At 51.0% G+C, this 13,311-nt stretch overlaps 1 protein-coding gene across 2 annotated transcripts in view; it reads right to left on the bottom strand.

Moving 5' to 3' along the window:
* Nucleotides 1-7,510, bottom strand: part of SSH1 (slingshot protein phosphatase 1) — a 53,424-nt gene extending 45,914 nt beyond the window's left edge. Inside the window, exons 1-2 of one of the 2 annotated variants that reach the window (XM_028528383.2) lie at nt 7,299-7,510; nt 2,778-2,818 (exon numbers count right to left, since the gene is read on the bottom strand). In XM_028528383.2, the coding sequence (XP_028384184.1) occupies nt 2,778-2,818; nt 7,299-7,367 (110 nt within the window). In that variant the 5' untranslated portion in view covers nt 7,368-7,510. Of the gene's footprint in view, nt 1-2,777; nt 2,819-7,298 lie in introns of those variants that run through there. The other variant, XM_036014427.1, reaches the window with a different exon arrangement.
* Nucleotides 7,511-13,311: the final 5,801 nt, after the last annotated feature.

Genomic DNA, 13,311 nt, shown 5'->3' with positions numbered 1-13,311 from the left:
CACAGCCATCTCAGTTTCCCTTCAGGGTCAATTTGAAGCAAAGAGAAATCTGCTTTCCCTGACTCTCCTCCCCTCAAAACAAGCAAAAACCACCGAATATTCCACACATTTTTTTCTCTAGGAGAGGCTCAGAGAGGAAAGGCCTGAAAATGCAAATTAAAACACGGATGTGAATGAGTTTCACTCAAAGTTTAAACCAGGACACCACAGCCTTTCTTGTTTGGCTAAAAGGGTCAGCGGGCAGGCTGGTGTCCTCTGCCGGAGAAGGGGAGTGAAATGTCAAGGTGAGTGAGGAGGGGCTGGGAGGAAGCCTGAGGGCGCGGGCTCAGAACCGGGGCCCCAACTCCAGCCCGGGGTCTCCCTGAGTTTACAGTGACTCTGGGGACCTGCTGAGAGCCGTGAAGAGGAACTCACAGTGGTCATCAGAGTGATGTGACATCCTGGGAAGCACCCAGGGGTGGTCCTCGGCTCTGGCCTTGGTGCTGCCACCTGGGGGACCTTAGGTAAGTTCCGTCCCCTGTACATCTCAGAGATGATTCAACTGAACGAATGAACGGGTCCGGAGGGCAGAGCAGTACGATAAACTCAGCTGCGAGAGGCACCAGAGGCCACTCTTTGAATACACCTCCCGTACAACCTTGGGCCTCAGGTTCCTGGCCTGGGAGCTGAGAAAATACCACCCCTGCCAGAGGATTGCTGGGGGATTAAATACGGCGACACACACAGCTGCCTGGTGGTGCCTCCTCTCCTTGTGAGGTCCTCCCCAGCTCCAGGTGGTGACAAGAGAGGGGCCTTTTATTGGCCAGAAGGGCAAATACATATTTTCATATCACAGATGTTTATAAATTCTTTTTTAAAAAATATTTTTACTTACTGATTTGAGAGAGAGAGAGGAAGGAAGATGGGAGGAGGAGAGAGGAAGGGAAGGAGGGAGAATGGGGGAGGGGGAGAGAGGGGGAGAGAGAGAGAGAGGGAGAGAAACATCTATTTGTTGTTCCACTTATCTATGCATTCATTGGTTGATTCTTGTAGTTGCCCTGACCGGGGATCAAACCCTTCATCTTGGCGTACGATGATGTTGCTCTAGCCAACTGAACTACCCCACCAGGGCTATGTGTAAGTTCTTAATTGAAAACATTTCAAAACACTATGCTGTCAGCCAATTAAGGGCAATTAAAGAAAGCCAAAAACAGCTCTTTGCCCCAAAGACAATCTGAGTGAGAGATCCGGGTCCTGGACCACAGCCCTGAAGAGAAGGGTTGGGAGTCAAAGGGTTGAAGCGATTCTGACTCCAGGTCAGGGCTGGAGGGAGGCAGAGGCGGGGACACGGGGGACACGGGGGACACGGGCGCCTGCCACTGCTCTGAGGGCCCTGCACGGCTGTCACAGTGCTCAGTGGCCCCTTCTCCCAGTTCTGCCCCCAAAGAGCCTCCAAGGGGCACACTTCCTCTTCACCCCTCCCTGCCGCGGAGCGGACAGCCGCATACATGCTGGTGGGCTCTCCCTGCAGCACGGCCCATCACTGCCCCCGCTTGGGGGGCTGCCCGACTCCAGCCCTGCAGCCCCGCCCGAGACCCCATGCAGCCCAAACCACCAGGTGAAAGAGTAACTTTGTCATTGTCACTGGTCCTTCCTTGAGTGTAACATTACAATGAGGACCCTACAGTGGAAATAGGACACCTCTTTGATTTTTACAGGCCATTATGGCCCTACACACATATGACCTTGAGAAATGACGTGTACCCCAATAAAAGCATTTTCCCTCCCTTCACTCAACCACGCCGAAACTTCAAGAACAGACTCAGCACGTTTCTACCCCTTCTGCACGCTGCGCTTGAGGCTGGCCAGGGGAACAGCCTGCTCTCGGGAATGAAGGCCTGACCCCAGTTTCTGCACACATACTTCCTCTTCCAATTAATTTTCCTCCTCCTCACAAGATAAAACCGACATTTTTTTTTAAAGGACAATATCCCTGAAACTGTTTACTTTTTCCAACGTAAGAGTCAGAGCTTAAGAATGGCTCCTTGGCACAGAGGGATACATTATATAATGAAGCGCTAAATCTTCTGTAAACCGACAAAATACCCAAAGGAAAAAAACCTCCAATTTGTGCAAAGGAAAACAAAAATGCTTTTGGTGTCTACTCTTGAATATAGCAACTGAGGGCCAGAGCTTTGGGAATTTTTTAAATGAGCACAGCTAAAGATTTCTCATAAGCACTAAAAAAAACCACTCTGATTTAACAAACTTAGGGGGTTGAATGTCTGTTTCAAATTAGTGATGTCCTTACCTCAAAGAAGAAGACCTTACCAGAAGCAGGATAGAAATGTGAGAACACATTACATGATTTTATTTTTTTTTAAAGCAAAGGGTAAAATCTGGAAGAAGGTATATAAGGATGCTTGTACTGGCAAAGTAAGGGTGGCGGAATAATGACAATTAATTTTCCTTTTTTCCTAAACATTATATAATGTTATTAAAGCAGCTTATAGTTAAATATGTATATATATTTTTAAGACTTTATTGGAGTGGGGGCTGAACCCGCAACCCAGGCACATGCCCTGACCAGGAATTGAACCGGCAACCTTTCGCTTTGCAGAATGATGCACAACCGAGCCACACCAGTTAGGTCGAAACATGCATGTATAATTTTTAAGGCACGACTAAAAAAATCAGTGTATTCTTTTTGGAAGGCTTCTCCCTTAGGGAAAGAAACAAGAAGACTTCTTACCTGCTTGGAAGAAAAACCTCAAGACCGAAAAGAAAAGCCTGCTTACCTGAGATTTAACTTGCGATCTTCCTCACTGCCAGCCTCCAGCTACAGAGAAAGAGAGAGAATGTCACACCACAGACAACGCTAGCAAAAAGCCTCAGGCTGCGTCTCAGCGTTTTCTGCTGGGTGTCTGAGGAAGATACAGATGTCCGGGAAAGCTGGCTATTTCTAAACAGCACACCCTTTCCTCACCGACACCGACCCCGACCCTGCTCTGCAGCTCCTGGGAGCCATTCCCACAGAGGAATTCAGAAGTTTCCCAAGTTTACCCACATTCCTTCCACAGCACCGCGGATGGGTATCTGGTGACTGCACAAGGCTATCTGGCATTGTTGCTCCAAGCGCTGGTTCAGCCTCCAGTTCTCAACTTTCCAGGGTTGTTTTGGATCTTATCCTGTTTTTCTTTTTTAAGGGGAGGGGGCTGTGTTTTAAGATAATCCATTTCCTCCTTCAAGCTAGGCCCTAGCTGAGTGATCAACACCATTTTAAGCCTCAACAGGCGGGTTTAAAAAAAACAACCACCACTCCAGGCAAGTCTTTCACAATGGAGAGTGGCCAGGATCAGGCCGGCTGTCCGTGGGTCTGCAAAGCTCTCTCGGGTTCTCAAAAAGGCTTAAATGTTGAATATAAAACTTTCTAGGTGAGCGGTTTATTCATATAAATGAAAGAAAGGGAGGGACATTTAATATTTTCTAAAAGGTAAAAAGCCAAAGGGGGAGGCTCCAATAGTAATCGTGACTTCAGCCCCAACTGCAATTTTTCTTTTTTCCCTCTTTCAAGGAGAAAACTGAAATGAGAATACCGCCCCCCCCCGCCCCCCCCCACCCCAATCCCCACCGCAAACAACTGCACCACTGGGACTTGGCATGTTTTGTATGTTGCACAGAGGCGCCCATTGAATGGGAAAGAGAAACCTGGAAAGCAGTGATGGCTGGGAGAGATGCAAGGCTGGTCGAGGACAGAACCCTGACGGCGATGGGAAAAGGGTGCAGAGCCGATGCAGGGAGGGGCCTGGCCTGCAAGGGGCACTCGCCAGAGCATCCTGGCGTCCCTTAATGTTGTTAGGATAATGCACGTAGAAACTCCTGCCGAGGCATGCATGCATGCACACACCGGTGGCCGGTCAGTTCTCACACTCCCCCTTACTGAAGAAGGAGGAAAATCACAGGCCCAGGAGGTTCGCGCCCAAAGTGAAGCACACAGAAAACCACTCACACCACCCCTCCACAATAAACTTGGACGGGCATGCCGGGGCTAACCCAGAGTTCACACTCAGAGGCAACTCTTCTCAGAAGGGGACGCTGAGCAATGCCTGCAGGCTCTTTCTGACGGGTGCTACTGGCATCTAGTGGGTAGAGGACACAGTGCTACTAACCGTCCTGCAATACATAAGACCGCCCCTCGCAGCCGAGAACTGTCGGCCCCAACGTCAGCCCAGCCATGCGGAGGCTCAGAAACCCTGACCCAACCCCCAGGCAAAAGGGACTGGGGAATGTGCCCATGAAAAGTCGTCATCTTGAATGTCTGTCAGAAATAACAATGGGACCATCCATTCCTGACAGTTATTGAGCTATCTATTCTCGTGCCCTCTACCTATTCCCACCAAGGAATCAGATAAGGTTAACCATAAAAGGACTTCAGGGAGATGATTAAAGACTGGGTGGGGGGGGGGGAGGAGAAAACGATTAAGAGAGAAGGGAGGACTGTTTTGCTGGCCCGGCTATGGATGTCCCTCAGTTCCCACGCCATGCAGCAGGGCAGGCTGGGTCAGGGCACAGCTGCCCTAAGAGTCTCTGCCTCAAAGGAGAATTTTGATGAATGAGGAAGTGATCTGGGCGTAGATACTTCTTGGTCACTCTCTCGTGATTGTCAGCATAAAAGGCAATGTCAGGTCAGTTACTCCAAAGAAACAAACCGCATTTGTCAAAGCACACACACAAGCAGGAACTCAGCCCTTTTGAATGAGCCGAGGCCCACAGAGGGGGGGGAGTAAGCTGAGGAAGGTCAGGCCCCAAGCAGAGCCACGGGGCCCAGGGCTCTGGCGGGCACGCACACGCTTGCTCTCTGTTCAGTCTTGCTTCTCCACGCCTCATCCCACCTGGAAGCCTGGCCTTCCAGGAAACAGCCCTGCCTGGGCTCGCTCGCCGGGCAACGAACGCTGCTGATTGACGCAAGTCAAATAAAAACTGGCTGAGTTTGAGTCTATGTGTATCGGGTCATTGGCACCTTGTGGAAACAGTGCTTTATATAATAATTTTAAATGTCTCTTGTGCAAACGAAGCCAAATGTACAGCCAAAATGTGGTTCACCAATACAAGGGAAATAAAAAGGAGTGAAGTACTAATGCAGGGGACACCATGGCTGAGCCTTGAAAACGTGACGTCAGTGAACGAAGCCAGAGCTTAAAGCCCACACATGGTATTATCCCACTTATATGAAATGCCCAGGACAGGCAAATCCATGGAGACAGAAAGTACATTAGTGGCTGCCTAGAGTTGGTGTGAGAGGGCAGGGGTGGTTGGTGGTGGGTAGTGGGAGGAAGGCTCTGGGTGATGACCAAGGGGTGGGGGGGCTTCTTTCTGGGGCAATGGAAATGTTCTGGAATGAGACAGGGGCGATAACTACACAACCTTGTGAATATCCTAAAAACCACTGAGTTACACACTTCATGTGGGGCATTTCTGGTATGTGAATTCTATCTCAGCGAAAAAAATCACGAAATAAAGCATTTTTCATGTGTCCAAGGCAGGAACAGATCCGGCGTGAGTGACACCAGGAACGTGGGGTTTAGAACCAGAGACCCAGGCTGGGAGGCCTTTCCTCACGCCGCATCTTCCCTCATCTCACATAGCTGAGAAGGAAACGTGGGATTAACTGCAGTGGAGCACTACTGTCAATCACGAGACGCAATGGGAGGAGAACAGATGTCTCTGTGGGGAGGACAGAAAGGACTGCACCTGGATCCTAGGTCACAGGCAACTGGTCACCCATGTCCCTTCTCAGCATGCAGAGGAGGGGCTATTAGAATCTCTGTCTGTGGACAAATAAGTCATTAGCAGCCTCTCCTTGAGAGGAGGGGGCAGCCAGTCTGAAACTGTTCCTGCCAGTCACAGCAGAACAGGCCAAAGATCTACCCTGCCATGAGCCGGTGGGACAGACCGGGCTGCTGAACCAAGTCCAAGTCCTCATCTCTGTCTCTCACAGACACACGCCAACCTCTCTGTACTATCGGTCAACTTCCCCCATAGAGAAGGGGCCTGAGTAGCTCAGATGCTGGCGGAGCCACTTCCTGGGTCTGCAGGGCTCCTCCTCCTCCAGCCTTCTTTGCTCTTCCTTCTCCAAACAGTCCACAGTCTTCTCCTCCAGCTGCTCTATCTTCCAGCCAGCACTAAGCCTTGCCCCGGATGTGAGTTTAGATCCAAGGCCTTAACGGGTTCTCCAGGAGAAAGTGGGCAAGAGTGGGGACAAGAAAGTGGGCCCTGCAGCTGCCGCAGAGACCTGCTCGGAGGGCTGACGCCCCAGCCTACTGCAGTCCCGCTGACTGTAGGCTCAAGAGGATCCATTTCCCAACGACCCCAGAGCAAGGAGCCAGTCACACGTAGGCCGGATCACACACAGTCCCAGAGGATCCTGTGCGGGGTAACCATGCAGCCTCAGCATGCATCTGTGCAATGGCAGAAGCCCCAGAATCAGCCTCTGCCACACAGTCAGATGCAGGTAAACATGCAGCCCCCAGGGATATTGCAATAAGGAAAAATCCAGATTTGGCTGCACACAAAGACATAAGACACAAGTCACACAGCACCCTGAACTCACTCAGTCACTGTCACAGTGACACAGGCACAGCCACTGACACCAAGAGCCAGGACTCCAGGGGCATGCAGTCAAGGAAACAATCTCACACATTCACAGGGGCACGCTGGTGGCCTCTCTCGCGGCATTACACAGGCACAGTTCCCAGAACACAGGCCACACTCACATGCAGTGAAAAGTCGCACAGTCTCACACACACACACACAGCCAGGCACTCAGGGAGAGGGCCTGGGCCAGCCACAGGGTCACAAATCTCAGAACCAGCGTCTCACACAGTCATCCAATTAGGAGTCCCAGTCGCACATCCAGTCTCCCGCACAGTCACCTCCAGGCGGGGGTCACTGTTACAAACAGTGTCTGCAAAGTCACCCCTAGGGAGGGGTCACAGCCAAACAGTTTCACTGCACAGTCACGCCCAGTCAGGGGTCACACCGGCAACACACAGTACCCCCCCAGACGGGCGGGGGGAGGGTCACACCCACATACAGGGTCCCGCAGTCACAACCAGGCAAGGGGTCACAACTTCGCACAGTCTCGCGCACAGTCACTCGAGTCCTGCTGGCTAGGTGGGGGGGTACAGCAGCGTCCCCGCAGGCTCCGTACCGCTCGCAGCAGCCCCCTCGCCGCCCCAGCGCCCTCCGCCCCGCACTCGCGGCCAAGGCCTGGTGCGGCGGCTGCTCGGCCTGGCCAGAGCCGCGGGCCCGGGGCTCACCTCGCTGTTGCTGGCGGAGGAGGAGGCGGCGCTGGGCGTGGGTGAGCGCTGCAGGGTCACCAGGGCCATGTCTGCGGCGCAGCGCGCGGGCACCACCGAGGCCTCGGGCTACAGCCACCGCCGCCGCCGCCAACCGGGCTGGGCCCGGGGCGCTCTAGGAGCCGCGCGCGGGCGGCCGGGGCGAGCCGGGCCGGGCCGGGCCCGCCCCTCTCCCTTTGCGTCCACCACCCCCGCCCCCCACCTCCCGCCTCCCGCGCCGGCGCGCGCCGGACCTGGAGCGCCGGGAAGGGGAAGGGGGAGGGCCGGGGCGGGGCGCAGGGCTGCGCGCGTGCGCGGCGCGGGAGCAATAGCAGCGCTGGAGGCCCCGACGGGCCAGCCAGTCACGTTCCGCGCGCGCCAAACACACGCGCTGCGGCCCGCGCGCCTGGCCCTCGGCTTGGGAGACCGGTCTGCGCGCGCCCGACAGCGGGCGGGATCCGAAGGCCCGCCCACTGCACTGGCTTGGGAACCGAGGCCGGGTGGCAGGCAACGCTGGCAGGGCTGCTCGGCAGGGGGGTGGAGAGTCGCTGGGACCAGGAAATTAAATCCTCCTTGATCCCTGCCCGGAACCCCTGTAGGCAGTCTTTGCAGAAATTAAATCATTCGTCTACTCATTCATCTATGAAATATTTATTGAGCACCTACTGTGAAGCATGTAGTATTGAACAGTGAGCAAGATAGATAAGGATTTTATAAAACTGAATCTCGTTATGGTGGTCCTGCCTTAACTCAATTTCGCTTTCCCGGTTTCAGTTACCCGCGGTCCCAGAATATTAAGCGGAAAATTTCGGAAATGAACAACTCATAAGTTTTAAATTGTGCACTCCTCTGATTATCATCATGAAATCTCAAGCTATCCCGCTCAGTCCTGCCAGGACATGAATCATCCCTTTGTCCCCGTATCACTCCCTCCCTGTTAGTTACTTAGTAGCCGGTTATCAGATCCACCGTTTCAGTATCACTGTGCTACTGTTCAAGTAACCCTGATTTTGCTTAATAATGGCCCCAAAGTGCTAGGATAGGGATGGTCACAATTTGGACATGCCAAAGAGGCTTAGAAGGGCTTCCTTGAAAAGTGACAAGGTGGAAGTTCTTGACTTAAGGAAAGAAAAAAAAATGTATGCTGAGGTTGTTAAAACCTATGGTAAGAACAAAGCTATCTGCCCCGGCTGGTGTAGCTCAGTGGATTGAGCACGGGCTGCAAACCAGGCATTGCAGGTTCGATTCCCAGTCAGGGCACATGCCTAGTTTGCAGGCCATGGCCCCCAACAATCACACATTGATGTTTCTCTCTCTCTCTCTTTCTCCCTCCCTTCCCTCCCTAAAAAATAAATAAATAAAAGAACAAATCTATCACACAAAATTGTGAAGAAGGAACAAGAAATGCTGGTTTTGTTGCACCTCGAACTGCAAAAGTTACAGCCACAGTGTGTGATAAGTGCTTAATTAACATGGAAAAGCCATTAAAATTGCGGGGAGTAGTGGGTGGATAAACAGAAAATGTGTTGGGCCAGAAAGCTTCAACCCTCTAGGAAGACCTCAGCAAGGGATCTCCTGAGAGGAGTGGTCCCAAACCACCTACTGCAAGTGAGGGGCAGTCACACACGTTCAGGAGTTGGTTTAGCATTTCATCATCTCACGTCATTACCAGAAAGAGAAGGGCGAGTACGGTACAGTCAGATGTTTTGAGAGAGGGAGACCACATTCATATAACTTTCACTACAGTATGTTGTTATGATTGTTCTATTTTATTATGGCTGTTGTTAATCTCTTACTGTGCCTACTTTATAAATCAATCTTTATCCTGGGTATATATGTATAGGAATAAGCATAGCATGTACAGGGTTCGGTACTATGCATAGTTTCAGGCACCCACTGGGGGTCTTGGGTCATATCCCCCATGGATAAGGAGGTACTACTGTACTGGGCACATTTTGAAAATTATTTTTGTTAATCTTTTTATATGCATTCCTTCTATGTGTCCAGAAACCCAGTGTCGATTAAGCATAAGTGAATCAGGAAACATTGGCTAGGAAGAAATGTTCAAGATTTATTCAAGGGTCTTAGAGTGTGTAAACTGGAAACCTCGGTAGGCAAAAACCCAGAAATATTCCCAAAAAGAAAGTTAAGGTTTCTTATAATAAAAGGCACATTCCTGAGAATACTCAGTCCTGCATTCTTAGCCTAGGATTGGCCCAGGACCATACCAGTCAGAGGAGAGGGAGTCTGGATGATGGATGCCAGATGGTTTGGATATGCGAGTCCTTCGGGGCTAATCACAGGGTAATCTGGAGGTCTGATGTATACCCAGGCATTGACACAGGACTGGAAAGTTCATAAGTTTAAGTTCCCAGGCTAGTTAGAACAAGAATAGAATCCATTTCCTCATACTTCAACCTACTTGATTTTAGTAATTTAGCAGCATGACTGTAGTGACTCCGCTTTATTTCTTCACTCTGTGCCTCACCAGCCGGCTGGTTGGGGGCAGGGAGATCGGGGAAGGCTTTCCGGAGACAGAATGGCCAGAGGCAGGGGGCGCTGTGGAAAGCTCTGGCTGCTGCGTGGAAAATGGACTGTGGGGCAGAGGAGTGAAGGGGGACCAGTAAGGGGACTGACTGCTGCTGTCTTTCCCTGGGAGAGGTGGTCAGTATGGGGATGGACAGAGGGACGTGGAGTAAGAAACCAAGAAGGTGGTGCTAGCTTGACTCGGTAATTGGAAGCTTTTCTTTCATCCCAAATCCCTTCCCTGGCCTCTGCCTCCACGCGCACATGCAAAGGCAGCGATCCAGTCCTGCCTCCCATCTTCACACACGGACTCCACCATCCATCCATCTCACCGCCCAACCAGAAACCCAGGCACCCTCCTAGGTCCCTCCCCCTGCCTCCCTCAGATCCAGGGGTTTGGGCCTCTTGGGCCTTTTGTCTCAAAGGTGATTCTCAGCAGGGGCACTACAGCCCCTGTGGAGCATTTTTTGGGAAGAAATTTATGGGAATATTTTTTAAAAATTTTTAATCTTTTTAAAAAGATTTTATTTCTTTATTTTTAGAGAGGGAAGGGGGGAGAAAGAGAGAGAGAGAAACATCAATGTACAGTTGCTGGGGGCCGTGGCCTGCAACCCAGGCATGTGCCCTGACTGGGAATCGAACCTGCAATACTTTGGTTCGCAGCCTGAGCTCAATCCACTGAGCTACGCCAGCCAGGGCATGAATATTTTTGGTTGTCTGACCAATGAGGGCGGTAGAGCTACTGGTGCTGCTGGAGTTGAGAGGGAGGAGCCAGCAAGGCTAAATGTCCTGCGCGACGCAGGCCAGCCACTCAGGAAAGAACTGTTCTGTTCCCATGAGACATCCACCTGGGCGAAAACCGGGTTTGTAATGATCTGAAGCCAGAACCTAACTCCATGTCATATATTAACACAAAGTATTTTTTACTAAATTGTCAGAAATGCAGCTATGTTTCGAAAGAGGGAAGACTCTATACTCTGTTCTGTCTGAGAGCTTTGTCAGGAGTGGCTCCCCATTTGCAAAAAGAAGTTTATAGATGGCAGCACCCCTCCTCCTGTTAGAGCGGTTGGCCCAACACGCCTGCGCTTGGAGCTTCGCTCTTGCTGGACAGGCCACCATGCGTATTAAGCACTTATTTTAAATGTGCAGTAAAAGACAAAATTATGGGCCATATTCAGTAGACCAGTGATATCTCACTTCTCAAACCCAAACACATCGAGGTCGATTTTAGAGAGAGAAAGGAAGGGAGAGGCAGACAGAGGGGTAGAAACACGGGTTTGCTGTTCCACCCACTCACGTGTTCCCTGGTTTACCCCTGAGTGTGCTCTGACCAGGGACGGCACCTGGAACCCCAGCGCAAGGGGATGATGCTCTGACCAGCCGAGCTACCTGGCCAGGGCCTAAGGACAAGACGACAGGCCCAAAATGGAATTGCTTATGCTAAGCCCCATGTCACCAAACCTAGATTTAACTTAATTACGGTTCCAACTCTCCCAGAAATAGAATCTTAAGCCAGTCAGCCAGGAACTGCTTGATCAGTACCAGTTAGGAAATCTGCCCGATACACCCCTGCCGCCCCTTAAAGAAAAGTCTTCCTGTGATAGCCAGACTGCTTTTCTGCGTAGCACGTGTAGCTGCTTCCTTGTTCCAGCTCCCTTCTGTCTGTAAGAGTCTTTCGTTTTGTAGTGTGTGGGACGTCCTTTCCATCTGCTAGACTGGAGGCTGCTAGATCCATGAATCACTGAATAAAGGCAACAGGATCTTCACATTTTTGTTCGGTTGGATTTTGTTAAACATACCTGCTGGGCATATACTGTGCATTGTGTCCTGTGGCAATCACTATTTCATTTTAATTTTGCGATTATCGAAAGTCTCTAGTTACTTAGGTTTTTTTTTTTTTTCCAGTTCTGCCTATGAGGCTTTAAGGGGGAACTTGTCTGAGATCCTGGGGACCACAAGGGGTGGAGCTAGGGGTGGACACTAAAGTGTGTGCACTTGGACCTTCGGCTCTGTGACCGCCCAGCTGCCTTCCGGTTTCCTTCAGGACCAGCCCAAGACGGCACAGTAAGGGGGACAAAGCTGGGGTACCGACCAAGTCGGCCTGGCTCCGGAGTCCTGGCCTTATCACTGTTCCTGCACCCCAGAGAGGCAACTGTGGGTGGAGGGTAGGCAAACTGCAAAAAGTAAGGGTAAAGAGGAGGGAGCTGGCCCTGGCCAGGTGACTCAGTTGGTTGGAACATCATCATCCTGTACACCAAAAGGTTGCAGGTTCGATTCCCAGTCAGGGCACATATCTGTTGGGGATTCGACCCCTGGTTGGGGTGCATGTGGGAGGCAACAGGTCAATGTTTCTCTCTCACATGGATGTTTCTCTTCTCTCTCAAATCTATAAAAACATACCCTTGGGTAAGAATTAAATGAAAAGTAAAAAGGAAAAGAAAAAGTAGAGAAACACCAAACTGGTTGAATCTGCCCATTTTACAGTTGGGTAAACTAAGGCCCCAAAAGAGGAAGGGATATGCCCTAAGTCCCACAGGGGTATAGGGCTTGCTCGATAGGGTGATTGCAAGGCTCTTGAGGAATTATTCTGAAGTCCAGTTTACTGATTGTGCTAAAAGGCCACAAAAGACCTTTGGAAGTAATTTTTGTTTATTTGGCTAATGTGTTAGGAATCAAGGATCTTTCTGACCCACTGGTTGGCTGATAAACAATGTGACCTCCCAGCAGCTCCGGGCGGGGGGGGCGGGGACACTCCAGCCAGGGCAGAAGGATGGTTTACTAGGAGGCAGGCTCTGTGGGGGAGCCACGTGAAGTTACAGAGTAACAAGTTAACCCCCTCACACACACACTCTCTCTCTCTCAGACACAATGAGCTTTATTATAACTTTTCTGAGTCTTAAGACAATCGTAACCTCCAGGATTTATACGATACAGAAAACATAAAGAAGAAAGTCCGATTCCCCTGTCTCCAATCCCACCTCCAGGAGAGAGGGGCCATTCCCATTTTGGGCAAATAGCCCCAAACAGTATAACATAAACACACCACCTCATGTGACAAAAACGGTATCACGCTGTACGTGCTGTTTCGACCCCCAGGTCACTTATCCACGTGGCATGTCCTGAACACGTTTTCACAGCGAATCCATTCACACGGCACCATCGAATGTGGAGATAACAAATTTTAAAGTCAGACGCTATGGGGACTGACTTCACAAACAACTCTGTCCCCTTCTGCCAAAGATAAAACATCGCACACCCCTCCTGGGGGATACCTTCTACGTAGTCCAATAGCCAGGAATGTTCTGTGGAACTTCACTCCCTGTGGTTTGTGTCATGAAAACAATGGGGATTCACCCCTGACCTCCTTTCCCAAAATTTAATAATACCCAATCTGCTTTATACACAGAGCACAGGGCTCTCTGAAACCGCAGCGTCCTGCCCTGCTGTGGGGGAAGTCCCTGCGTGCTCC

This window comes from Phyllostomus discolor, chromosome 13 (assembly GCF_004126475.2).
Source record: "Phyllostomus discolor isolate MPI-MPIP mPhyDis1 chromosome 13, mPhyDis1.pri.v3, whole genome shotgun sequence".
Taxonomy (NCBI): Eukaryota; Metazoa; Chordata; class Mammalia; order Chiroptera; family Phyllostomidae; genus Phyllostomus; species Phyllostomus discolor.
The sequence above is the reverse complement of the archived record's forward strand: the minus strand, read 5'-3'. Positions and strand labels throughout refer to the sequence as shown.